General features: G+C 49.0%; 1 protein-coding gene across 2 annotated transcripts; it reads left to right on the forward strand.

Annotated features, from left to right (window-relative positions):
• Positions 1-1,107: 1,107 nt before the first annotated feature.
• On the forward strand, positions 1,108-27,084 carry GDNF (glial cell derived neurotrophic factor). Of its 2 annotated transcripts, none has more exons than XM_006207670.4 (3): positions 1,108-1,558; positions 6,197-6,373; positions 23,898-27,084. In XM_006207670.4, the coding sequence occupies exons 2-3, from the start codon at positions 6,223-6,225 to the stop codon at positions 24,380-24,382; spliced, it is 636 nt and encodes a 211-aa protein (XP_006207732.2). In that variant the 5' UTR covers positions 1,108-1,558; positions 6,197-6,222; the 3' UTR covers positions 24,383-27,084. The 2 variants fall into 2 exon arrangements, with proteins under 2 accessions (XP_006207732.2, XP_072814862.1); XM_072958761.1 differs by having other exon boundaries at positions 6,197-6,295.
• Positions 27,085-27,158: the final 74 nt, after the last annotated feature.

The raw sequence follows: 27,158 nt of genomic DNA on the forward strand, positions 1-27,158 counted from the left end.
GTCTCACAGAGATCAGGAGTGGAAGCTGGGTCCCTGCTCACGGAAACTCAGCACCCAAGGGAGTGCTTGCTTAGGTCCCCCATCTGCATTTTCAAAACTCTGGATAAAAGCAGATTTAGCCCAGCCTCCCCTGACCTGTTCCTGATAAAGTGATCTTACGTCTCTGGAATTGGGATTCTGAATGTATGTGCCTACCCCACGTCTGGTATTATATTACAACAGCATGAAAATGGAGCCTAGGACCGAGGAGCGGGCCAGCCTCAGAAGCCTTCTTCATTGCCTGCCATGTAATACATGATATGCAAAGCCTCTGACTTCAGCCAGCAGATATTTGGAGACCGTGTTGGCCCTAGCATGGGGACTAAACTAATGTGTGTTTAGGTCAGAAAGCGAATCAGAAAAGCCACTGGAGGGCACGTCACGGAGTGAGAGCCCTATAAATTCTTCCCCACGCTCAGCGTCCCCTGGCAAACACTCGGCTTCCCTCCCCGGGCCGCTCCACATCTCTCCTCCGTAGTGCTAGGAGAACTCTGGCCAGCAGCTAGCTGCTCTCCTCGCCACTGCCTTCTGCCCTGCAGCAAAGCGAACGGGCTAGAAGACACCCGAGGAGGGAGGAAAGCCTTCGACAGGCGCGAGGAAAGCCCAGTGTAGCCCTGTAGCCCGACAGAGCCCGAGCTCAGAAAGCCAGGCGCCAGGGAGAAGCCGGGCGCGGGCGCCGCGGTCAAGCTGGGATTGCCCCCTCCGGCTGGTCTGCGCCGAGCTCCGCACATTCCTCCGGATCTACCCGGCGAGGAGGAGGCACGAGCCCGGCAGCGTCTCCACACGCTGAGCGCTCTCTCCCTGCACCTCCGGGAGGGGCGCCTCGCGTCACCCACTCGCACCCCGAGCCCCCGCCTCGGGAGCTCGGGCGTCTCCTGGCTGCTCTCCTTTCCCTCCTTCACCGCCGCCTTCCGACCCCTCCCCTCCCAGGGCCCCGCGCCTCCCCTCCCCCATCCCGGCCCCCCGGCCCGGGCTCTCAAGGACCAGCCTGCGCTCCTGGCGCCCTCATGTCTTCACGGGACTCTCGGCGCCGGTTGACGTGGTGTCTCGTTCGGATTTCCAGGCAATACCTCAGCTCCGGCGGCAGCATCAGCCCGGCCCGTCTCGTGCTCCCAAGCGCTGCGCCCAGGGAAGGCGCAGAGCGCGGCGGCCGCCGCTGAGCAGCCCGGGGAACCCCGCGCCCGCGCAGCTCCGGACAAGAGCGCGGCGCGCGCAGCCGTGTCACCTCCGACCCAAGACAGCGGCGGCTGCTCGGACCTCGGCTTCCCGGGGTGCAAGAAGCCGGCGGGGAAGCTGTCGGCATCCCTCGCCCTTCTCGTGGCGGCGGCGGCGGGAGCCTTGGCCGCCGCCTCCTGCGCGCCCTCGCCGCCCCGAGCTGCCCCAGGATTGCGAACTCTTGCCCCTGACCTGTTGGGCGGGGCTCCGCGCTCCTGCCCTCGGCCCGGATGGGTCTTCTGGCTGGGACTTGGGGCTCCTGGAGTTAATGTCCAACTGGGGGTCTGCGGAGCCCAGATCCGAGGTAAGAGGGGGAACGGGCCTGGGTGGAGGAAGCGGGTGGCGCCTGAGTCGCCAGCGGGTGCGGCGAGCTGTGTGGCGTTGGAGACAGGGGGGCGCGGCTGGACCCAAAGCCGGAGACTAGAAAGAGGGGAGAGGGAACCGAGGTGCGGGAAGGACAGAGGAGAGAGGGAAGAAGTTGAAAGCTAGAGAGGCTGGCCTTGCGGAGGGTCAGGCTGCCTATCCACGTGGGCAAAGATCTCTGGCGCCCCTGATGCCTCTGGACCCCCGCATGTCCCACAGGGGCAGTTTCCCTCCTCGACTCTGCGGGGCGCTCTTCCGTCAAGCCCCGGAAAGGTGCAAGGCTGGAGTCATCTTTGAACCCACCACGACCAAAATTGGGTCCTCTGTGGACGTGCAGCTGCAGAGATACCATTGCTGGAAGTGTAATCTGTTTTGGTCTGTTCCGAGGGAAAGTGCAGGCCCGGGAAGGGACTGCTGCAAAGGTGCTGAGAACCTAAAAATAGAGTGCTCACCTCCTCCGGGCGCCTCTTGCAAATCTACATTCCTCGCCCTTTTCGGAACCCGATCGCTTGCACTTTGCTAATGCCCGCAACCCCAACTAACCATCCCCGTCGAAGTTAAGAGAGGGGCTTCCTGGACAGTCCAGGACTCAGGTCTCCGCCTCAAATAGACTCTTGAACCTCCTCAAGGTTTCCGCTAGGCCATCGAAGTGATTATTTTAATGACCTCTTTTCTCCTGTACTCTGTGCCAGCTCCCCAATAACACCCTCTACCACTACCTTGCACCACCTCTGGGCTAATTTCTTTGCCATTTGGTTTCCATCCCCACCCGGTGAAAACGAATCCTTACCGGGGCGGGGAGTAACTTTCGCCAGAACCCCTCGGCCTCCTGGCGGCTCCCTAATTTCGCTGGTGGCAAACCCGCCCGCCGAGCCGACAGGCGCGCCCCGGGAGGGGTGGGGGCTGCCCAACCCCATGCTCCCAACATTTTTGCTCATTGGTGGAGACAAACAACTCTTCCGGGCCCTGCGGCGAATATGTTACAGCGCACTCGACTCCTCCTCAGTATTCACTGAATACACAAATAAGTGTTCCAAGTAAGAGATGCTCCTTCCAACCTCATGCACGCACCTCTTCCCGCAAAGCCCTCAAAGTGGGAGCCGCTGGGCTTCCGCCCCACCACGACCAGGTCTCGCCCTCACACTTTGACCACGTCTTCGCTTTGGCAACAGTGAAATACCATGTCCCCTTTTCAACGAATGTCAGGTGTCTGGGGAGCCCGCAGCGTCCCTAGCCCACTATCCCTAGGGGTTCAGGGGCCCCTAGATCTGGAACCCAGCCTCGGGGCGCTTTAACAAACAGGCTCCTTCCTAGACTGCAGAAAGCGTCCCTCATTTTTTTTTTTTAACCCTGGTCTTGGGCCCAACAGTTAGAATGAGTGCAGGACACGAGGCACAGTTAAGAAAAGCAGTACATCTTCCGGCAATTTCTGTCCCTACCCGAAAAGCAAGCCCCCGAGTTACAGCACACCCTCAGTCCCCTACCCCCGCCTCCCTTTTCTCTTCCTGATACCTGGATCTCGAAGGCAAAGCCCAAACAAATCTCCTAGGCTGCCAGACACGAGAAGGTGCGGGGGCACTGGCGGCAGGAGCACTCACCCGCGGTGAAGCTGTCACAGTGATGCTGGCAATCGGGGTAGGGGGTTAGTTCATAAAGCAGGTCGCTGAGGAACCAGATTAAATGAGGCAGGTAGAGAGAAATGAGGGAGAGAGGATGAAGAAGGGTAGGAGTCAAAAGCCAGGATGTTGGTGGACATTCAGGAGTTGCAGGGATAGCGGGGAGTAATTTGGATATGGGGAAGATTGTAGGGGAACGCTTGTTCATCGGTTTTATACTTAAAATGACAACGCGGCCTCCCGGCCGCGTGGGCGCCACAGGACTCTGGCGGTTTCTGGTGCCCCCTGGTGCTGGAAACCCTGAAGCGCCTCGCGCCGAGCAGAAGCTTCTGCCGCCACCGCGTCTCTGCGGCGTTCTTTCTACCCCGGGGCCCGGGGACCACCAAGTGCCGGCGCTCGTGACACTCCCCTTTTGCCTTGCCGGGGGCATAGGTCCCCGGCGCAGATGGGGACGAGCCTGTGGGGTACGAAAACGGGTGCGGAGGCACCTGGCGGAGCTGACTTCGGAAGGAGAACTTGGTTACCGCACGGGGCAGCGCGTTCAGCAATGCGCGCGCGTAACCAAGGTGGATGGTTGCGGGAGAAACACTTTGGCCCCATGTGCTTTGAGAAAGCGATAAAGAGACAAACAGGGAAGGCGGGGGGCGGCGGCCCAGTTGGGCTCTGGAGAAAACGTCCCTATAGATCCCTGTGAATGCTCAGCCCCTAGACCTCCTCTTGGTCCTCAGCCCGACAAATACTAGGAACTAAAGAGCCGCTCGGACTGAGCCTGCCCCGGTGGTACTCAGAGCTAGGTAATGCGCCCTCCCCGTCCCGGGTCCTAGGCCGCACTCCGCGGAGGGCGGGAACGGGAGCCGGGAGCCTCCGCTGCCGAGGCGGAGAGTTTTCCGATGTTTCCTCTTTTGCCAGCTTCGCCACACTTCTAATTGAGGATCTCCACGTCCAATTCAAAAAGCCCTCCGTTGGCCAAGCAGGAAAAAAAGGAAAAACCCTCTTAATGCGGAAGGGAAATCTGGTGCCTCTGTCTCTTCCTGCTGGCGGGCACAGCGATTTGGATGGTATATTAACCCCGCGCCTCCCTGCCCCTCTGGGCTGCCAGCCAGTTCGCACGTACCCTCGAGTTGGCACCGGGACGGGGGGCGGGCGGCCTCGCGTTCCCCCATCCTCTCTGCTCCCCGCACGCACCCTTTCTCGATCTCTGCTCAAGCGCCTTACCAGGCTCATTTTGCATGGCCTTGGTAAGGTGTTGCTTCTGCCCGTGTGCCCCAACCCTACCTAAGCCTTTCCTTTTCCCCGGGTTTGTAAACCAGCCAGCGCGGCATGGGGAGCCGGAGTTTCTGGGCCCTACAGGCTCCCCGAGCCCAGCAGCTGCGTAGAGCGCAGAAGCCCAAGGAATGGAAAATGCAGTCGTCTCTGCAGCGTTGGGAGGTGGAAGTCGAATTAAGCGCTTCCCAGTGTGGCCTACATTGGAAATACGGGAAGGAGTTCTATGTGGAGAAAAGGGTGGGGAACAGTTGCTGGAAGGGATGTGGGCGCTCCTGGCATCTAATGGAGAGGAAAGGTGCCGAGGTTTTTGCTTTTATCTGGAAACTGTTTTACATTCCCATGGGTAAAGTTCAAGATGTTCCTAAGAATCCCTGTTCTTTGGAGGAGAGAGGATAATCAACTGCATGATTCTTGTAGTTTCCCACTGGAGAATGCCCCTTGGAAACTGCAACACTGGCATTGGGAAGGCATTGGGTAACACCCCGGTCTCCTCCCCACCTCCTAATTGTGTGAGACTTGGCCCAGAGTTGAGGGTGCCTTTTTCTCGTCCTACCCCGGCTGCGAGACCCTTCATTCTAGGGATGTGAGGCCTGAGAAACCAGGCGGAGCCTCCTCACTGAGCAAAGCTGAGCCTCCCCGTACACACCCTTTCTCGATCTCGGCCTTCCGGTGCCCGTGCTCCTCCGCAGAGTCCGCGACAGTGTTAGTCGTCCGGGACTGGCTGAGGCCGGGCGCGGGGGGCTCCAAACTTCTCTGCAAGGGGAAGGGATTTAAAGCCAGAATCTCGCAAAACTGCAAAAATAAAAAGAGGATGTTCAGATACACCACGAACATTGTCAAGACAAATGCAATCCCTACCCAACAGCGATACTAAAGCATTTATTTAGCGCTACGTTATGCTCGGCTGGGCCTTTTCCATGTTAATGTTTGTAACCTTAAGAAATGGAGGTAATACGTTAAACCGAGTTGATGCTTTGGGACGTTAAGTAACCTAACGCAGATATTCCCAGACAGGTCCAAAGTCTCCAGGTCCCTACTAACTTCTTGTTCCTGCCACAAATTACTTATTTAAGTGAGAGGAATGAAGAATGGGCGGGGCTAATGGTGCCACTGAGCCTGCCCCCGCCTCGCTCGGAGGAGGATCAGGACCCTGGCACTTGATTTTATTCCTAAAATAAAAGGCTGGTCTCTTGCTTGGGTCCAGGGCTGGTTCCCGGAGCCTGTGGGGGCTACTGGACCGGGCGGGGAGGTCTCTGCTGGGGCAGGGCACAGTATGAGAGTTGCCGGGTCGCCCCCCAGGAATGGGGGTGGGATTTCGTGCCAGTACTGGTGTCGTCGTCGCGTTGGCCAGATTTCCTGGTGTCATCGTAATGGTACCGGCAGGGGCAGCGGCCCTGCTGGAACATCCACCCTTGGAATCAGGTGGCGGAAGACAAGGGTAGTTGTGGATTGGACACCGAGAGCAGGGCAGCGCAGGAGGTGCACCCGGGAGGGCGAGCGAGCAGGGTGCTTAAAAGGAGGGCGAGGGATGCTTGGGGAACGGCTGGGCTGCAGCAGTCTGGGACGAGGGCGGTGCGGAGTTCGGAGGGGGCCCCCTGCGGGACCCTCGTGGATGAGGCGCCAAGGGCAGCGCGGGGGCTGTTGGCATCCGAGCCTAACATACTCTCTCTGGTTCCCTCCCATGCCCGCCCGCACAGGTGCCGCGGCTGGACGGGACTCTAAGATGAAGTTATGGGATGTTGTGGCTGTCTGCCTGGTGCTGCTCCACACCGCGTCCGCCTTCCCGCTGCCCGCCGGTAAGAGGCCTCCCGAGGCGCCCTCCGAAGACCGCTCCCTTGGCCTCCGCCGCGCACCCTTCGCTCTGAGCAGTGACTGTAAGAACCGTTCCCTCCCCGAGGGGTCACCCCACGCGCCGCTCGCACGCACCCCAAGTCCGCCTGGACCGCAGTGTGGCCTCCTGAACTCAGGGCAGAGCCGTGCTGGCACTCGAGCCCCCCCCCCCCCCACCGCCATGCGTAGCTACCTGTTGGTGCCCAAAGGCCCCAACACCTAGTCTGTATATGGCACGTGCTGGTTTTGCCCAGCACGGAGCGTAGCACATTTTTCTGCCCATCGTTTAGCATTCTGATGAACAGATGTTTTCCCCATCGCTACCACCACCATAGGAAAAACCACAGTTGTCCCCTTTTCTTTGCTTCCCCATCACACATGTACACCCCGTTTTTTCTTCCAAAGCCCTCTTTATCTGTTTGGGTGTGCCTGGCTCTGCTGTGTTCTGAAAACAGTTGCATTTCCATCCTAAACCGCCCCTGCAGGGAAAGAGGCTGAGGTTTCACAAAACCAAGCCAGAATCAGAGAAAACACAGAAGGGCCTTGATTTCCAGAACAAGCATCTGGGCAGTGTCAAATCTGTTCAGAAAAGTTCCGGTTCTAGAAAGACAACGGTAAATAGTGCTAGCCGGGACTAGGGGGAAAAGCTGGAGTTCACTCCCCACATGAGATTGTTAACTTAAAGGCCAGGTTATTCATATTAGAAAACAAGTCTGTGATCTGCCTCTCAAAAATGTCTTTGATGGCAGTTTATGAGGGCATGTCAACTCTGATTTGATATAATTTATCCTCAGAAGTGTATCTATTGCGTAAAGCGAAGTATGCTACTCTCAAGTTACAGATTATCAGGGAGGTAAGTGGCTAACAAAGGCAGCAATAGAAAATTTGACACGACCACAAACTAAAGCAGTAGTGAGCCGGATCCAGGATGTCATCCTGGCTACTCCCCACTCCTCTAGTTATTTTGCATTTGAAACCCACTGTGCTCATAGGCACAGTAGAAAGGGTCCCACAGGTCAACTATATGCTAAGAGTCCCTCAAACCTTGTGGCCTTGGGCTGAAAGCAGCCCAGGAAATGTGATGTGTTTTATTCTGCGCTAAATTACAACAATAAAAGCATCTTCTTCCGGAAATCCCAAGAAAAAGTGCGTTTTTCTAAGGCAAATTAAGACTTCAAGAGTGACTTAGAACATGGTTGATCCCTGAAAGTAAAGTAACTGTTCCAAGAGTTTCTGTCAATTAGTTGTATAAATCTGTTTTTAAGGGCTTTGATTTGTTGAAACCGAATTTCCATCTTAGTGTATATTAAATGTTTTCCCAATAGAAACTTATATTTTAAGTGCCCCTTTGTGCCATTGTCTTCAAAACAGTACCCATAAGAGCTGAGCCAGTGGCTTTTCATTCATTCAGACAGCTTAGGCCAGAGGAACAGGAACACAGTGGGAGGTAATAGTTTTCTGGAGAGAAAAATGACTGTGCCTGATTATGATGCTGATTAAATCATGGAGATTTCATTAGCATGTTAGTATCCTGTCTACCTAGGCTTATTTAATGCTGGCTCCTAGTTCCGGCTCTGCTTTCCGCTAACTCTGTGACTTTGGACAAGTTACTTACTCACTATAGAACTCAATGACTAGTTTCCAACTGTACAGTAAAGAGGAGGCCTTTCCACTCCAAAATGCCAATGACTATGAGATTTGCCCCACCCCCGGGCTTCACGCCCCTATCCTAACCATCCTTTGAGAAGAGACTCATAAGAAAAGACCCCTACTCACTGGACTCACCTGGGGAACTTTAACAAACACTGACGTTGGGCTTCATATCGAGATTCAGATCTAACTGGTTTGGGATGTGCCTGGCACCGGGGTGGGGGGGTGATGTAGACAGTCCCCAGGTGAATCTAATATGCAGTCAGGGTTGAATCACTATGACCTGATAATACCCTAAGAAAATCTGTGCCTCATATAAGGTACAGTCAGTCACAAAGCCAGCAAGGTAGCATTAATCCTACTGACTGGGGGTGGGGGTAGGGGCATGTTGTGGGGGAAGGGAGATTACTTCCCTTTTCCAAAATGGATGTTCAGTCATCAATGGACAAGATTCTGACTATTCTATTTACATTTGAACCGGCAGAACACACCCGATTCTGTTTTATCTATGGGAAGACCCAATAGATCCTTGAAAGAGAAATGTTCCCAAAGAGAAAGTGAGCTGCATTCTAAGCCAAATTGACTTCTTTCCAGGTATGTTCAATTCGGTAGCAAGCTGTCAGTGCGGGGAAGGCAGAATAATGACAATGTGCAGACTTTGAACACTCAACCAGTGTCAACATGCCCCTGTCACAGTGCTGACATTTATATCCTGCACTGTACACCGTGCAACTGGTTAAGGCTTACATAGAAAAACATTAAGTCACTCATTTCATCTGAAAATAGAAAGTACCGTAAATACTGGTCCCTCCTCTTCTCAAATGCTTGTAACCTAGTGACTGAGCAAAAGCTCTTTTGTGCCACCTTGAGTCATTCTGTCCTATTCAAAGGGGGCTGGACTGTACCCTGTCCACACACTCACCCTTGAGGTTGCATGTGTTCTGTTGGTTCTGAGGTAAATGAAACAGCCAGAATTCTGTTCCTAGCATTATCACAGGCTGAACTAACCAAATAGAATTCCTAACTGTCTCTCTTGCTTGCATAGAGGTTGACTATAAAGTTTATGGACTGTGGCTGCCTCCTGTAGCAACTTTGAACTTGTCTAAGCTCAAGGACTTGTGATTTTTCCTTTTGGGGCATCTAAGACTTTTCATTTTTGCCATATTTGTTCTTGTATTTTGCTTTTTACCAGTATCTTCTCCAAAGGGCAGTTACATCAGACCTGAGGAATATAGAAGGTAATATTTGCAAATGTCATAGCATTTTAGAACCAAAAGGTAACCCCTGTGGTCCCTAAAGATGTAAAGCAGCTTGTCCAAAGTGCCAGAGTTTCATGATGGCAGAAGATATTCTGCTGAAGCCAGAACCAGAGTTTCTCCAAATCACTGAAACACAGAGTGTTCAGTTTTGCTACCTAAGGAAAACACTTTATGTGGGAGGAAGTTTTCACTAATAACTAAAACTGTGTTGCACAAGGTTGTCTGAACTTACTAAAGATTAGTTAATTGTACTCATACACCAGATCTCAGCTATGTGTGGCTGCTCTAAATGTGTTTCACAGGTGAAAGCATAAAGTGCATGTTGCTTTTAAAAATTGTGATCTTAAAGCACATAATCATTCAACAAATAGTTAATGTGTGCCTGTATGTACCAGGCACTGTCCCAGGTGCCCAGGAATCCTTGGCACACAGACAAAAGCCCCTGTCCTTATGAAACATACTATCTAGTAAATGTACAATGTCTGGTTCAATTTGGTAGCATTGTAAACTTAAGCATGAAGAACCTTGGGCTAGAAAGGCGAGCTCTTTGTGGGACTAAAAGCCAACTAGAAGAAACACTGAGCATTCTGAGATTATAATTGCAGGTAATCCACAATTTATTTTAATATAATAGGATGATATTTTACCAATTTGGTAGGAAGTCACAAAATTTCATATAGAAACAATCACGAAAATCAAGCTATCAAGTTCCCAGCCTAGCCCACAAAAATCTATGTAAGCCATGATATAACTGAGATATAATTCACAATATTGTTAGGCTAGAGTCTCTTCCCAGGTTGCCAGGTCCCGTAATCTGGAAAAGAGGGCACAGTGCAACAAATCATGGAATTTCAACAGGCAAGAGCTCGAGTTCACACATTCAGATCAGACTAGGGTTTGGATCCCAGCCTTGCCACCTAACCAGCTGTCACTTAACGCTCTTAAACCTCAGTTTCCTCATCTGTAAAACAGGAGTAATGTTAATCCTGCCTCACGGGGCTGCTGTGAGAGTGACATGAGATGAGGCTTTGTAGAGCCCTTGTGTGCCCTGTATCAGCTATTGTACTTGCCACCCTCCTCCTCCTGACAGCCCCTCCCCATGAATGCCTGTTCTCCCGCTGCAGGCTTTCACTTCAGCCTCTGCCAAGACAGCGCTCTAAATGGTGGAATTTCAAGCAGCACAACAAAGTACAGAGAGTGAAAGAAATGCAGGCCTTGCGGGGAGGCTATTTTGAGCCCCACAGCCAGTCAGTTGGTCAGCACGTAGGCAGGCCAGCCTCGCCTGGGATTCTGCCCCCACCCCGCACCCCGGGTCAACTGCCTCTGGCTCTTCCCAGGTTTCACAGCCCCTCCCCTTTCCCATTCTCTGAACCCACATAGTTCCTATGGAATTTTCCCCACCAGATTCCCATGGTTGTGTTGGGGAGACCCTCTTCCCCCATGGGGAGAAGGGAGCCCGGACAGACTCAGATCCTTGTTTGTAAGAGAAGATGGGGCTGTGAGTTGCAGGCTACCTGTATTGAGTTGGAGTGTTTCTGTTTTAAGTGAGCCTAACTGGGTATTTAATTTCAGATGTTTCACAAACCCAGCAAAAAGTTGTTAATGAATTTAGGGAACTTTCCACCCATCGTTATCCAGCTAGGAAAGCTTCTAGTGCAATACCCTAGTTAAATGTTAAGCTTTCAAATCTAATGTTATGGAATGTAGAGTTCAGAATAAGTAAGCACCATCCATCTACTGCTCCTTACTATTTTAGAGGCTCTATGAATAGGCAATATTGTAGTAAAGCACCTAAGCTGGGAAGGCGCTCTGCCACTTGAGATGAGGCTCTTGGAATCAAGAAATTGCATGTCAGACTTTTAGGAGGCACTGATTCCTCACTTGAGATCTGAGACTAACATCTCACTCTGGCCCCAGTCTGAAGACCTATTTCAAACTGTTGCTGTTTAGAGAACTCTATTTCAGGCTTCATTTGAATTGGCCAGTCTTAGGACCTTAGGCTGATCCAACAGCCGGAGAATTATTCTCAAAAGATTCTATGTCCACTGATATGAAAATAAAAGTTATCTGGCACTTCCCCCTCCTAATGTCATTTTCATCTCTGTTTCTTTAGCACTTAATGGTCCATAGCCCCTTTATTCAATTAAAACACTTTTTTTTTAAATTAGTCTCTTGAGCTCAATCAGGAAGCAAGCATTAAATATCTTGCATGCACTAGGTGCTGTGTGGGCATCTGAAAGGCAAAATTGTGAACTTAAATAGCTGATGATCTGGTTGTAAACTATGGATAGGCAGATGGGTGGGTGGGCGGGTGGGTGGACTGTCAGTCAGACAGATAGCTGTGTCTACCAGGGGGTTTACATTAACTGCGGTTATGGTAAGAATTTCTGGCAATGAAGTCACTGGGATTTGGAGATCATAGCGGGAAAGAATTCAGGGGAGAGGGAGGATTTGAGCTGGTACTTGAAAGATGGGTATTAGGAAAGGAAGGAAAAAGGAAAAGGGTACATTCCAGACCAAGGAGAAGCACGATTGGGGAAGGGGCAGGTGGTGGATACAAGGAGGAGGCCAGCCTGGTCGCCAAGTACTGGGAACAGGTGGCGGGAAGTGGTGTGAAATTTAGGATATCTCTGTAGGTGATACCCAGATTATGAGATGCTGTAAAATCCAGGAAAAGAAGGTGCTTGCTCCGTTTCTGATAGCAGCGGGGTGCCACTGGAGTGGCTGAGGCAGGCAGGGATCTTGCTGCAAAGCCTTCTTGCTGCAAAAAATACCCAGGCTTCATGAGTCGGGGCTGGAACATAGGCATATTTTTCATTTTGAAGGCTTGTGCCTTTATTTCTAAAAGGCTTCTCGGCATAGGCATGATTGAATCAACCTATTAATCCTCCAATAAGTGAACAGCTACAGATAAAAACCGGTTAGTATCATAGCACCTCTTAGCTCTCCACGTGGTAACCCAGTTTTTTCTTGTCCTGAAAATTGAGTAAGTCTGAGAGCTGCAGGGCAGGAGGAGTGTTAGTCTTTCCATTGTACCAGGGAAGCAATGAGACCTAGAGATTTGCTCAAGGTTACAAGTCTAGTAAGTGCTGAAGCCAGAATTCAAACTTCAGACTTCTAGCCCCAAAGCCAATCATTTTGGCTTAACACAGACTGTGCTCTCATATTAGTAGCTTAAGAAAACACAAACATCGGCTTGCTAAAAATATACTCCCTAACTGAAACACAGACCTCTAGGAAAATTGAATGAGCAACCCAGTAAAAAGGAGCAAGGAATTTTGTAGTTCCTTTCTTATAGAGCCCTTTCTTTGATTCCTACTGGGCCATCATGAGCCTGGGCTCATATTACTAGTGGCTACTTCAGAGTCCAAGTCAGGGCGTTTTAGGGAGAGAAACATATATTTCTCTGCATGCTCCTTAATACTGATGCATTTTGCAATGAGAGAAGTCTCCCAAACTCCTCAGGACAAAGCGAGGTCTCCTCAAATGCTTGACAGGCTGGCAGCCTGCTGGAGGCCTTCGGAAAGGTACTGGCTCTCAGACCCTCCTGTTACGCCACGGGGAGTACACGTGGGAAGCCATGGGTGACCACCCCGTGGGCCAGAGTGCTCACATCTGTGGAAATAGGATTAGGTTTGGGCCACTTTTGGCAATCAGGTAGTCAGCTCAGTAGAGGCAAAACCTACTCTTGTATCATTTTGTAAGATAACTGAGATAGAAAGGCATGGTTTTAAAAGTCTTCAAACATTTTTGCTTTCAAACCTACAAAATAATGTCAAAAAACTATTGCACACTTCTAAGGTGACATCTGCAATTTTTCTAATCACAAGCTTAAATAGTTGTAACAGATGTAATTTCCAGCCCATTTGGGAACTATATCTGCACTTCAAATATACTTTTGGCAAAAACCTTGGAGCTGCAAATCTAGCTGATTTGATTTGTGGAAAACCATCAAATGGATCAGCTCAAACCAATTGATATTTTGATCAGAAAAGGTCCAACCTCATCTTCACTTCAAATACACAGGTTAGTATGCATTCATGACAACGATTATACTCCTGGGTTCTAATTGTAAGATGAATAGATGGATGGGTGGATGGACAGACAGGTAGATAAAGCACCATGCCTTGCCATGAGTGCCTGGCCAGAATAAAGCATGGAACCATCCACTTTGATATTTCTTGGTTTATTCACATGGGACTTTTCCTCAGCATTTATAGTACCCTTTCACCAAAATTGACCTCTTGTTAGCATTTTGCTTCATTTTTTTTCCCTAAACCATTTGAGAATTGGTTGCAAGCATAACAATAAATAGTTCAGCATATACCTTCCAGAAGCAAGGACATTATCTTATATAACCACAAGCCAGTTACCAGTCTCAGGAAATTTAACATTTATGCAATACTGTTATCCAATAGATAGTCCATATTCAAATGTCCCCAGTTGTGGCAATAACACCCTTCGTGGATTTATTTTTTCTTAATCAAGGGTCACAAATTGCATTTGATTGTCATCTCTTTATTCTCCTATAATGTAGAACTAGCTCCCACGCCTTTTTTTCCCCATATTGACATTTTTGGAAAGTCTAGGCTGTCTTGCCTGCTGTTCTGCAGACTGCCCTTCAGTCTGGATTTGTGTGATTGTGTGTGACTAGATTCAGGTACACACCCTTGGAATACTAAGTTCATGATGACTTGTGCTTGCGTCTCGAGCCACTGGTAACAGTTTGTTCCAAGGAGCCATGCATGCCTGAGTTGTCCTTATGTGGCACCTGCAAGTCTCTGTTTCCCAAACAGTGCCTCAGGTAAAATGAGTGAGATGGGCGCGAGGTACGTCTCTCTCGGGAAGGTAGAAGGGTGACTGTGGTAGGAGAACCAGCCGCAGGAGTGTTCGTGGGCAGACCAGTTTCAGGACACAGCACTTGTGGAAGTTGAAGATCTGGACACTGATTCTCTTAAAACTACCCATAGACCCTGCAGAAGGAAACCTGCCACCGTTTGCCACTATGTGCCATAGTGGACACATGATATTGCACGTGGGCTGTGGAATCAGTTCACATTGGTGTGGTTAATTTGGGGGATTTCTAGGAACAGAGATGAGCCAACACAAACTCCCAAGACAGGCCTGCTCCTTCTGCCCACAGGCAGGGGCCTTCAGGGCCTTCTCCTCTGTGGAACATTCTGGACTAGCATGGAGCCAGTGTCTGCATCACCTCTAGGGTAATCGTGCTGTGTCCAGAGCCAGCAGAGTTGATCTTCATGCCGCTGCCGGCAATGTCATGTCAGTGAAGAACGATCACCGACAGGAAAACCGTGCGGACTTACTTTGGGTACCACTTGTTCAATACTTTCAGGCACTGAGCTGAAAACTTCTCTTCTACCGGTGTGAAGGTGTAACTAGCCCCATTTTGAGGGGAGCCTGGGGTGGCCCAGGGTTAAGCAACTTGGCCAGACCCTGGACCCAGGAAAATCTGAGCCCAACACTCATCCTCGTGATCACAACCACTCCCTGCCAGCCTACGACACCCCTGCGGGACTCTTCTGGCTACGTCAGAAAGTCAGCGAGGAGAAAAGTCAGGTGTATGCAGCTGTTTTTGAGTGATACAGCTGATTACCTGAAGAGTCTCTGAGGTTCCAGTAAATTCATTCACTGAGGGCTAGAAAGCCCCTCCTCACATCTGACCAGAGGAATCCATCAAACAGGCTCAAATGATACAGAGCACTTTTCTTTCACCCCTTTTGCTCTCTTTTCATCTTCTTAGTCCCTCTTCTTCTTGCCTAAGTCTCTCAGGCCCTTCGAGTTCCTTCTACCTACTGCTCAGTTGGCCGCACCCTGGGAAGGGCCAGGGGAAGTTGAATGCAGAACCTGGGGGAGTTCTGGGCCCTCTCAGGCTGCAGGGGGGGCCTTGTGGGAAGGAAGAAGCTCCTTTGCTTTCCAGGTAACTTTAGGGTTTCCCCTCAGAAACTACCTGCCTCTGACAAGGGATTATTTTCCCAAGTGGCTTTTTGTGGGCTTAATTTTACTGGGTAACCTTCTCGCCCTTCCCTGTTAAGTGTTTATAAGGGCAGTGGCAGGGCTCCTGGGGTGCACTCTTTGGTGTGAGGTGTTTACAGCTGGCTGTGCAGAGCTTTTAGCTCACACCAGGTGTTCATGGATTAGCTAATAAATGGACACCCTATTGGGTGTTTTCCTGACTTAAAAGCAGAAGAACGGACATCTTCCCCTCAGGGGAGCCATTCTGTATTACTGTAAAATTATTAGTCTAACTATAATCAAAGTATGGACCACGTAGGTGGAAATCAGAGCAGGGCAATTAGAATCTGAGTAAATGGCTATAGCCTGTCTTTCCTGGGTGAGGGTTTTTGGCTATTTCTATTCATGGAGTAATTTCCATTACAGTGGTGACAAGTTCTCTGAGTTAAATTGTAGGATAAATATCCAAGATAATGGTATAGCTGAGTGTGTGCAATGTTGGTCAAAGTGGATGCAGATGGTATATAAAATGGCATTTTGTGGGCCAAGTGGCCCATAAAAATATACCCAAGGCTCCTTTCTTCTGTACTGTGAACTGGTTTGTCTTTTCTTCCACCTTGAGAGGATCCAGAAATGCTTTTTTAAAACAACAAAACACTGGTGTTTTTATAGCACAAATACTTTTCAAATAAACCCGTGTCATGTTTTATTGCCAGCAAACCGCTGGTCATGGAGAATGCTCTGGTAGCTCTGGCAGTGGTCACAGTGACTTAGTAAATTGCCTCAGGTGGTGACTATTCACGGGAGATTGGATGCTGTGGACCCTTCTTGAATTTAACCCAAGAGCCACGTCTGACCTGGGTGGTCTATCTAATGCTAGATGAATAGTGGGTCCAAAATAGGAAAGCAGGGGAGCTCATTACCTAATGTGAGATGCAGCAGCATTCCAGTGGTTAGGGGCCCATGGGCCTTTTTTTATGTATAATTAGTTGAAATAAATGGCAAAATCAACACTTTTAAATAGTAGCAGATGACAGAACTTTGACTTTTTCAGGGAACTGAAACATTCTCCTGGACTAACACAGCACATTTCAGAGGTCAATGAAGGTCAAATGAAAACAAGGGTCGACAGCTTCCAAGACCAGCCGTGGGGTCCTCTCTGTCCATTTGGTAGCAGTTGCCGTGGGTGATTCTAGCCTTGGAGTCCTAAGCTGGGTGTGGCTTAAACCTGCTCAAAGCAGCAAAACCAGAAATGAATACAATAGAGATTTTGAGAAAATGGTAGGTTTGGTGTTTGACCTTTCGGTGATGGGGACTGAAGGGACTGGTATCGTAGGTCCTCTCTGAGGTCATTGGCTCCATCTCTGCCTTTACAGGAGGAGACTGGGGTGTAAGGATGCCTCCCACTAGTACCTGGGTGTTCTGAGACTCATAATACAGGGTGCTTTCTACATGTCTTCTCACCTCTCCTAAACAGGACATTGGAAGATGATGAGTTGAGGGACACTTGGTTATTTCAGTCGTAACCAAGATGTTGAGCCAAAGGGCAAACTGAAAACATTGAGAACTGCTTGAACCTAGAAGACCTCTTGCGGGGTCTCCTGGGGCCCCGATGGTGGTGGCTGAGCAGAGCACTGCTGGGGCATCAGCAGGAGGCAGTCCCCTCCCTGACGGGGGTGACTGGAAACTAACATCCAGCAGCCCCTTCCCATCTTAGGGTCTTAGCACTGGGGAGGGCACCAGAGAGGGGCTTGCTGACCTCAGAAGGGTTAAGTGACTAGTCCAAGGTCACGAGGCTGGGCAGGGGCTGACCCTGGACTGGAATCCCAGGCTCTGTCCTCTCCAGCTCTGCAGTGAGATTTTGTCACTTGGTGCCAGCGTGAGTTTGAGGAGCTTCCGGAAACGGGGCCTGTGTGTCTGAATCTGCCACCGCCCTTGGCTGCCAGCTTTCCGGTTTTAGTTGGGAAATTGCCAGGTCTGCCTTAGAGTGACATGCAAGACCCAGGACATGGGAGAGATGCCCCTGAACGGCATGCTTTTCCCTTTTGGGACAATTTATTGTACTCTGAGGCCTGTCGCAGCCTGACTTCAGAACCTACTTAGAGCACCTCCATTCATGCTGAACTTCCCAACATAAAGTGTGTTTCTTCCTGTTGTCAGCGTGGTAAATGTGTGCAGGTGAAATCAGCACCTCTTGCACTGGTTCCAGGGTGAGTTACCACACGCCCGAGACTTAAACTGCTCGATAGTAGAATTTTTACTTTAAAACAGACAGGCAGCTTGGAACAGTACAATGAGTTAGAGCTTTGAGACCAAGCCAACTAAGTCCACAGTTACAAGCCACGTGGCCCTGGGCAGAAATTTGTCTTCTCTGAGCCTCAGTTTCCCAATATATAGAGATAATATGCGATCCCAACTCCAACCTTGCAGGGATGTTGTTGGGTTTAAAGTTAATGTGGGAGAGTCAGCACCCATCCCACCTTTGTATTTGTTGGTAATGCTGTCAAGTGCATCAAGGAAGCTGTCATTTAAAATAGAGGGTGATGAAATTTTGTAATGTGAGGAATTTTAAAGGTAAGACTCCATTATGTAGTTCTTATACTATTTCAATTTTATTGAAAGAAAATCATATTTGTACCTTGTTGAAAAGTAGAAATAACTTATAAAAAATGACATTAGCTGGGAGTTTTCTTAAGAGGTTATATAAATCTTAGACTGATTTTTTCATATAAATATGCATGCACATGTTTGTATATATGTGTATATGTATGTATGTGCATGTGTGTATACACACACACACACAGAGAACTTCTATTTTTCATGTACTTGGTCTGCAGAACAGTTGGTCCTTTACCTGGGGTAAGAGTAGCAAAGAATATCAGGTTAAATGGCCCCACCCCCAGGGGTTTCCACTGCCTCTTTGCAGACAACCTTTCAGGAGATGCTCCCCCTGTGAGGCAGGGCTGCCCAGCCCCACAGCGGCCCCAGGTACAGCATCCCCTGGCTTCACACCCAGGGTCTAGCCCACCCCAGAACTAGGCACTACCTGCAGTGAGGGCATCCTGGCTGCTGGTTCTCCATGCTGCTCACCTGTGTGGCCTTGGCTGAGGCTGTAGTTCACCCCTGTAGACCCCAGCGTATTAACCCTTGCCCTTCCAGTGCACAGAAGCTGGACACTGTGCACTGAAGGACAGAGACTGGTCCTCCCCAGAGCAAGAAACACCTGGGCCTTCTCTCCAAGGCTCCTGCATCCTTGAGGCTGGGAGACAGCTCCTGTAGGAGAGGGCCACTGTGGGTCCGAGGGTCCAGCTCCTTCTCTCCTGGGCCTCTCAGAGCCCACTCCCACTCTGGGAAAGGGGTCACCCCCTCACTGCTTTGCACACAACCTTGTGCTGCCCCCATCTTGGGCCCACAGCTTGAAGGCAGGCTGAAAACCAGCTTAGACCACCAGCTAGGCCGGGGTGAGGAGGGGACAACCCAATACGAGTATAAAATGACCCCTTTGATTAAAATATAATTAACCTGTACTGTTTTTAAGAGAAATCTAACATTTAGGAGAATACTTTGTCTACTACATGCCAGCTTAGCCAAGATAACGTTTTGCATTATGTGCCTTTTGATTCGGCTGTTACAGGGTACAGGAGGACTCCGAGTTCTCACCATAGTTCCTGTAAAAACTCAGTTACCTTTACAAGATAGTCAATATCCCAGGTCTTTGTTCCTGAGGTAATGTTACTATTTTTTGCCCATAATCGAGGGAGGCGAAGTCTCTGCAGTGAACAGTTTGGTTTGTTCCCAGAGTCTGGCCCAGCACAAGGTTTCGTTTGTTTAAATAACACTGTTTATACAAAGGACACATCAAAGTTAAAATATTTTACATAGGATAATGCCAAAATATTTGGTTGGACCCGGTAGGATGACTTAAATGCATTTGAGCATTTTGACTTTTCAAAACCTTTAGCTTTGAGATGTCCATGTTTTCCCAGATATATCCTCCAAGTGGGTCTGGGAAATGAGCACATGTTTGACTTTTTTCTTTTTTTTTTAATATGATGCTCCTCTTTTGTGGTTTGCAAGTATTTTACTATCAAAGTTAATGCTAATGAGGGCCATTTGTGTAGCTGACATTCTGCCAAGCCCTTTATAGGATGAAGAAGAAAGTGATAGGCCATTAAGTCTTAATTTGGGGAACTAATCCAAACCCAGACTCAAACCCCCTTCTTTCCCCTCACTCAGTGAACTCCAGGAAGACAGAGGCAGCTGTGGGCTCCTTGTTTCCTCTCGGGGAGTTTACTTGCCTGGGCAGGATTCAAGGCCTCTACAGAAATGTTAAGGATGGGCTCAGTGAGGTGTGTGGCACTCACTGCCCCCCGATGCCTAGTTTTGACAAATTGAGGTCTCTCTATGAATGAATGAACTCAGTCAGCAGCAAAAAGCCTGGAACTAGGAATTTAGTTGGAAGAGACAGGTCTATTTGCTCTGTGGTTTGGAAAATATAGTGTTGCCCTTTTCTGGTTTCCAAGATTTATATCCATGTAAAAATTTTAGCATAAATATTTATTTTTTACTCTATTTTTCAAGAAGAGGAAGGTGGGGGGGCAACCTTCAGTTCAATAAGAATCATCTATGTCCTGAACTTGAAGCTTAAGTATTCCCACCGTAACATCAAGGTACGAGGGAGATTTCCCATCCAAAGGAGAAGTTCTCATTAGCTACACTCTTTAGTTGAACACAGCGAACATGGATTGACTGCTTCCCTGGGTGCCAGGAAGCCTTTTAATTCAGGCTGATGATCCGTTCACCACCGCACCCAAAAGCATAAGTGGTTGGTGCATTCACACTGCTACACTCATCAGCCTGAAAAGGCCAAGTGGAGTTTAAAATAAAGGAGAAAAGGTTCTCATAACAAAGTACAAATATGTCCCCAAGCATTATTAGAGACTGCTTATACTAAAAATTCATTCGCTAGTTATCTGGAATTCAAATTTAACTAGGTATTCTGTATTTTATCTGGCAAGCAAAGTCAGTGGACAGAGCCATGAGGTCAAAATGTCTTTTAAAAAAAAGGGAGGGATAGTGTTTTTCTGGAACTTTGAAAGTGTCAGGCAATAAGTAAGAACATTATAAATGCTGATTCAAATCATTATAATTCTAGTAATATAAATTTGTGTAATTTATCATGTTCTATAATGAGTCTCTAAACCAGTGTTAAGTGGAACTTTTATAACTCGAATGTTTTCCCATTCATTTATGTTAAAATTTTAGTAATATTTCATCATTTTATTTAATTAATCTGCAGTTGATTCATAATCAATTTTAACTTTCTGATTAATCTGCAGTTGATTCATAATCAATTTTAACTTTCCATGTTCCCAGGTTCTTAAGTTAATGATCTATTCAGGAGTTCTTGACTAGAGCCCAGGATCCCATCATGTGAATCCTTTTGTAGAACAAAGAGTCTTTTTTGAAATCTGAAGACTTTTTTTGTATTCTGATTAATCACCACTGCCAAGCAGTTTTAGGAGTCAGATTTTTGTGCAAACATGGTTTTTTAAAAACTGAGCACACCTGATTTCCTCTTTTATAGCTTATTATTGGGGAAAAAAGTCACAAATAGTATAAGCAGCTCATTTTTCAAAATAAGTAGTTCATTTCTTTAACTCAGAGTGATACAAAGGTTTTTGTTTGTTTTGTTTTAAAGAAAGAAAGGAGGGAGGGAGGGAGGGTGGGAGCTTCCTAAGGAAGTCCAATTAGAAAGTGGTTTGGAGAAGATGACAAATTCGGAGTACGTGCCCTCTCCTCCGGTCCTCCTTGAGAAAACCTTACTCCCAGGGAGCCAGAGCCCCTCCGACGACTTGGGAGGAGGTGGGCTTTGAGAGCTGACACTTCAAAGCTGCAGGAAGCCGGCACAGGAGGCAGTAGGAGACAGTCACTCAGCTCGCAGGTGGACGGTGACTGTACCACTCTGGCACTGCGGCTTCTCGTGCGATGCAGGCTGTTTATTTTGTGTGTTTTATCTCATCACAGTGCGGCTCTCAGCTGGAGAGCAAGTGTCCCCTTGAAAACTCAAGGACTCTTTCTCTCTCCCCTCTTAAAGTGACCTAATTCGTTCAAAAACCATTGAGGGCCTCCAGGGACCAGATCCTCCTGTAAGCACTTGGGATCCACTGCGGGCAAACCAAGGAAAGGTCATGGCCTCCCGGAGGCAGCATTTGCTCAGACAGAAGACAAATAACTAACGTGAGAAATAAGTTATGCGGTGTGTTGGAAGGTAGCAAGTATTATGCTGGGGAGGGAAAAGCAGGGAAGGAGGGTCTGGATTGGGGCTCAGGGAGGGACTGCGCTTTAGACAGGGAGGTCAAGGTAGGACTTGGAGGTGGTGACATTTGAGAAAAGACTGGAAGGGGATGTGGGAGTGAGCCACTGGGTGCCCTGCAGGAACAGTGTTCCAGACAGAGAGGGAATAGCCAGCACAAAGGCCCCGAGTCCCCACTTGTGTCTGACCCATGCAATTCTACACCGATGACAATTTTGCCCCCAGGGGACATTTGGCAATGTCTGGAGACACTGTAGTTTGTCACTACTGGGACGAGAGGTAGGGAAATATTACTGGCATCTCCTGGGTAGAGGCCAGGGGTGCAATGAAACATCCTAGAATGCTTCCACGACCAACAATGTTCCCACCCAAAATATTAGTAGTGCTGAGTCTGAGAAATTCTGTGTCTGAGGAACAGTAAGGAGACCAGGGAAGCTGGAGGGGAGGCCGTGAGGAGGAGAGAAGTCGAATATGAGGTCAGTAGTAACAAAGGCTGAGACAGAGGCAGAGGCCAGCTCCGGGGGTCCTTAGGCCAGTGTGGACTTTGGCTTTTACTCCAAGATAAATGGGGCACACCATTGGAGGGTTTGGAGCAGAGGATGGACATAAGCTGCATTAACAGTTTCAGGAGTGTCGCTCTGGCTGCCCGCTGGAAAACAGACCAAGAGAGGGCAAGGCTGGAATGTGGAGGGCTCAGGCTGTTGTGGTTACCCAGGCAGGAGGTGCGGGGCTCAGACCAGGCAGACGCAGCTTGGAGACTCTGTGCAGCAGAGCCACGCAATGTCAGATTTTAGATTTAGGGCAACAAGGTGATCTGGAAATTCCACACCATCCCCACTCTTTTTACTACTGTATGGCATATATTTTATACGTATTATATATTCTCTAGATAGACAGATATGTATTATATATTATCTACAGATACATAGGTAATAGATGGATAGATGTGGTTAAGCTGCCTTCGCTGGGTTATGTTTCACACAACAGGACACCTGATACCTGTTTTAACAATCAGTTCATAACAAAACAATTTGATGTGGGTTAGGCACAATGTAATCCTGCTTTAAGATGGTCTTGGCAAAAAAATATTCAGTCTTGCTAACAATTCTTTTGTGGTATATTTTTCTAAGCCACATATAACCCTAAACATACTAAATTACCTGAAAATGGGATGAGGGGAGCATAAAAGTTCTAGTACCTAATAAACAGGCATTTGAATTGCTTTCCTCTTTTAGAAATGTATTCAGTTGTTCAAATAGGTTCTCTCCTCTTACTTGATCAGCCAACGCAAATGCTTGGAACACAGCAGAAGATGCTGAAAGATCGCTAATCCATGCGTTTGCCCGAAGGTCTCAAATGTCATAGAGGCGGCACCTCAATCGTTCCTCCATGTGAGCTCCCTCAGGTGCACATCTCTTGTCCTTTCTGCAGCCAAAGCCAGTGAGTCATGTGACAGCCTGCAGCAGAGGCTGGACCCCACCCCATCTGACCACAAACAGCATTTTGTTCCATGTATTGCTTTGATACATTTAAATGTCACCTTATGGGAAGACCATATATTTTTTAAGTCATGCATCCAAGAAAGTGGTAAATTAGTAGAAAAAGTAGGCTGCTTTTTCAGTCTCAACTTTTATTTTTTCAGGAAGCTTTAAAATATAGTTGAGTTCAGGAGCTTCTCATGTGATCATGGGTCTCGTCCCACTCAGCTGTGCAGAGGCATTGAGTCGGGGTGGATTTTAGGGCAGAGCGCTCGGTATTCCAGGCGAAGTGGAAATATATTCCAATCCTGATCCAAGATTAGTCCTTTTATCATCCTCTCAGAGAGGGTTTCTCAAAGTGTAGTCCGTGGACTGCCTACCACAGAGTTCCTCCAGAGCTTGTTAACAATGCAGATTTCTTGGTCCTTTCCCATGCCCCCACCAAGGGTAGGGCCAGGACTCTGCATTTCCGTAAGCCTCCCAGCACAGTGTCATCCACGCTCATGGCTGAGAACCATGGCTCTCAGTTATGTTACTAGACAAGAAAAACAACCCTCCATCAGCAACCTCAGTGTAGACTTGTTGAAATTGGCAGATGTTATTCAAATGCAAAATTCACTTCTAAGGATCTGTTTTCTACAAGGAAGTGTGTCACACACACCCACATAATTTCCTCTTTCAACCAAACAATCTTCCTTCCACAGTCTTGGTGGGGGCCTTTTGGTCTGTGATCTTGGGGGCTTACAGTGGTCCCTGAGCTCGGTCCCTGAGCTGGTAGCTTCGCCGTGGGTCCCAGCTTGGCTGCCTCTAGAAGAGACTTTGATCTTGAAGACTCCTTGGAACAGCCCTTGTTGTTGTCTCACATGACCTCTTCTGTTTTCTTGTTGTGCAGCAAATATGCCAGAGGATTATCCCGATCAGTTTGATGATGTCATGGATTTTATTCAAGCCACCATCAGGAGACTGAAAAGGTCACCAGATAAACAAATGGCCGTCCTTCCGCGGAGAGACCGGCACCGGCAGGCCACGGCGGCTGGCCTGGAGACGTCCAGGGGGAAAGCTCGGCGGGGCCAGAGGGGCCGAAATCGGGGGTGTGTCTTGACTGCCGTCCATTTAAATGTCACTGATTTGGGTTTGGGCTATGAAACCAAGGAGGAACTCATTTTCAGGTACTGCAGCGGCTCCTGTGATGCAGCCGAGACAATGTATGACAAAATATTAAAAAACTTATCCAAAAATAGAAGGCTGGTGAGTGACAAAGTCGGGCAGGCGTGTTGCAGACCCATCGCCTTTGATGACGACCTGTCCTTTTTAGATGATAACCTGGTTTACCATATTCTAAGAAAGCATTCCGCTAAAAGGTGTGGATGTATCTGACTCTGGCTCCAGAGACCGCTGTGTATTGCATTCCTGCTACAGTGCAAAGAAAGGGACCAAGGTTCCCAGAAAATGTTTGCCCAGAAGGGAAGATGAGGACCAAGGAGGTGGAGGAGGAGGAGGAAGGCAGCCGTTGTGGGAGCCTGGTAGAGAGAGATCCAGCTACAGAAAACCGGACGGGAGAGAGGAAACAGCCGTCCACCTTCTCCCGGACAGCAGCCAACGGCGGCAGCAGCTCAGGGCTGGTGTCCCTGGTTGGGTGTTGCCATCTTTTCATCTGATACAGTCCACCGGCACCGGTCACAGGCGCAGTTGCGGATGCACATGAAACCAAACCAGTGTGTCTCCTGTGGTTTGTTTTCACATGTCAGGAGTCACCAGGGAAACAGTCCTCCTGGTGTCATTCCTTGTCGTTACGTTTTACTGCTGAAAGCAAGAAAGGTTTATTTTTCTGTCACTCAATGGAGACATACCCCAGAAGGAGGGAAAAGAAGAAGAAAACAAACAAACAAAAAAAACAAAGACACAAGAGATAAAGTAACCTTTGATTTTGAAGATTCAGGCCTGAGGTTTACTACAACCAGCGATTTGGGGAACGGTGGGTGATTGATCTTGAACATGATGTGTGGGGTGGGAAGAAGTTGGCTAGGAACCAAAAAGGCTGTCCTCATGACTAAAACCAAACCTGAAGGTATTTCCTTTCTGTCCTTGGAAACAGGAAACCAGTTGTGGTTTTCGGCAGCATTCTTGCAGGAGAGCGTGCAGGGAAGGCCCCCAGCTGCACCGAGGCGGGGAGGCCCGCCGGGTCTGTTGGTTTACAGAGAGACAGATGTTACATACACCCCAGCTCCGTTATGCGTGGTCACCAGTGACCAGAGAAGCTACTCGATGCAATGCATCTGTTTCAGATACAGAAATATAGAGAAGATATTTATTGAGATTTAAGTTATTGTTATTTATTACCATTCACTAATGCATTTCTCTTTCTTCCCTTATTTATTAAAGTTTCTTTTCAAAGGTGCCAAAGTATATGTGCTCGCAAAATGCAAAGAAAGGTGACAAAGGAAATTTTAATTGGGAACAAGGGTCCATGCTTTTCAAAGTATTAAAAAGTTTTGCGCTAGGCAAAAATCACTGACTTTACCTTTTTAAGAGAAGCCCTCCTGTGATTTCCCCAGATTTCAGCATCTTACCTGTTTTTCTATTGTAGAAAAGAAACACATCAGAAGGGGCGTTTCTGGCAGGCCCCCTTTGCGGGAGCCGTGCGCAGAGACAACGGCACTCGGCTCTGTTTCTTCACGGCTCCATCTCTGAACAGATCTGCCGTGTGCTTCACTCCCGGTTGTGTTTGAGCGCTCCCTCCCTCCTCATGTGTCTGTCTGCGATATGCATAACCATATGTAGCAAAGGTTAAAGTCCCTTCAGTAGGTAGTCCTGGGTCCGTGTTGACCTCAAGGTAATGATCCTGCCAGGTAGCCGGGGTGCTGCCCTGATGGTGGAGACTCTTCCTCCATCCTTCTATCCGCCATCTTCCTGAGAAACGCGCTCAGGGCTCAGTGCAGCCAAGGAGCGCGGCGGGCCTTACAGAAGTGGGGTTGGCCGGGTTGCTAGAAAAGCCACCAGTTGCTGGCCCCGTACACCTGACCCCTCTCTCAGAGGAAGGTGGCCCAGAAGGGTGGACAAGGAAGACGGGCCTGCCCAGCCTCGGCAAACACACCCCTCAGAGTGCGCCCCCTGGATGCTAAAAGCCTTCCACGGGGTAGGAGCGTAGGGTGAGAACAACCATCCCAGCGCCCCAGGTCAGGGATGTGTCCTGCAGCTGACCCATGCGCAGGGCCCTGGGCCCTGCTGTAGAGCTTGTCACACATCCCATAAAAGGGATTTTTATCAACGAGATCATCTATCACTACCTTAGTGGCTATTAGCCCCAAAGTATGACCGATTTAGTGATTTAAAGTCTACTGGCCTCTCTCAAATAATCATGTTAGTTTTACAAAGTAACCAAGCAGCAGCAGTTACCAGACATCCCTCCCCCTGCCACCCAAAGGACCCAAGTTGTCCATCATTCTGCCCCCTCTGCCCTTTCTGCTCCCCTCACATAACTCAAAAATGGAGGAAAAGGGCCTCCCTCCTGCCCCATCTTGGGGCCCAAGTAGGGACCTTGCTGAGGAGCAGCCTGCTCAAAGTAGGGACAGACCCCACTCACAAGTCACTCATGAAGCACAGTCTGATGCAGCCCCAGGGTCCCCTGTCCAAACCAGAGTGTCCTGGCCGATTTGGTATCTGGTGTCCCCAGGGGTCAGCCTCAGCCCCAGCTCCGCGTGGACAGTCTCCTCCCACAGGGGTGGTAGGAGTCAACGGGTGCTGACAGCTTGTTCCCAGCATCACCTACACACCGTAAGCAGGTTTTAACAGAAGCCAATTGCTCCACCAAATCCATAAAAGGGTAAAGTTTGTGATTTTTCTTTATCATTGCGATTATCATCTGATCCAGGAAGGAGTGCACTTCTTAAGAAGTTCTGACTTCTCTGATCTGTCTCGGTCGTTTGTGTTATACAACCAAAGTTCTCTACAGACTTTATTTTTGTACAATATTATTTTGTAACTTTTTACAAATAAAAACTCATTTCTATCGCCCTCTGTACTTCTGTGCTTCCTCACGGGCCGGTGGACCACGACTGGCGCAGGCTGCAAGGCCGTCCCCTTTGCCACCGCTCAACCCGCTGGTTGGTCAATGGTCTTGTCCATCAACTCTCCACAACCAGTCACCACCCAA

The sequence above is a fragment of the Vicugna pacos genome, chromosome 3 (genome assembly GCF_048564905.1).
Source record: "Vicugna pacos chromosome 3, VicPac4, whole genome shotgun sequence".
In the NCBI taxonomy this organism is placed as follows: domain Eukaryota; kingdom Metazoa; phylum Chordata; class Mammalia; order Artiodactyla; family Camelidae; genus Vicugna; species Vicugna pacos.

Excerpts from the sequence above, each read along its gene's own strand:
- GDNF (XM_006207670.4), top strand. The coding sequence starts at position 6,223 with ATGAAGTTATGGGATGTTGTGGCTGTCTGCCTGGTGCTGCTCCACACC. Across the intron at positions 6,374-23,897 it reads CTTCGCTCTGAGCAGTGACT|CAAATATGCCAGAGGATTAT; the intron begins GTAAGAACCGTT and ends CTTGTTGTGCAG.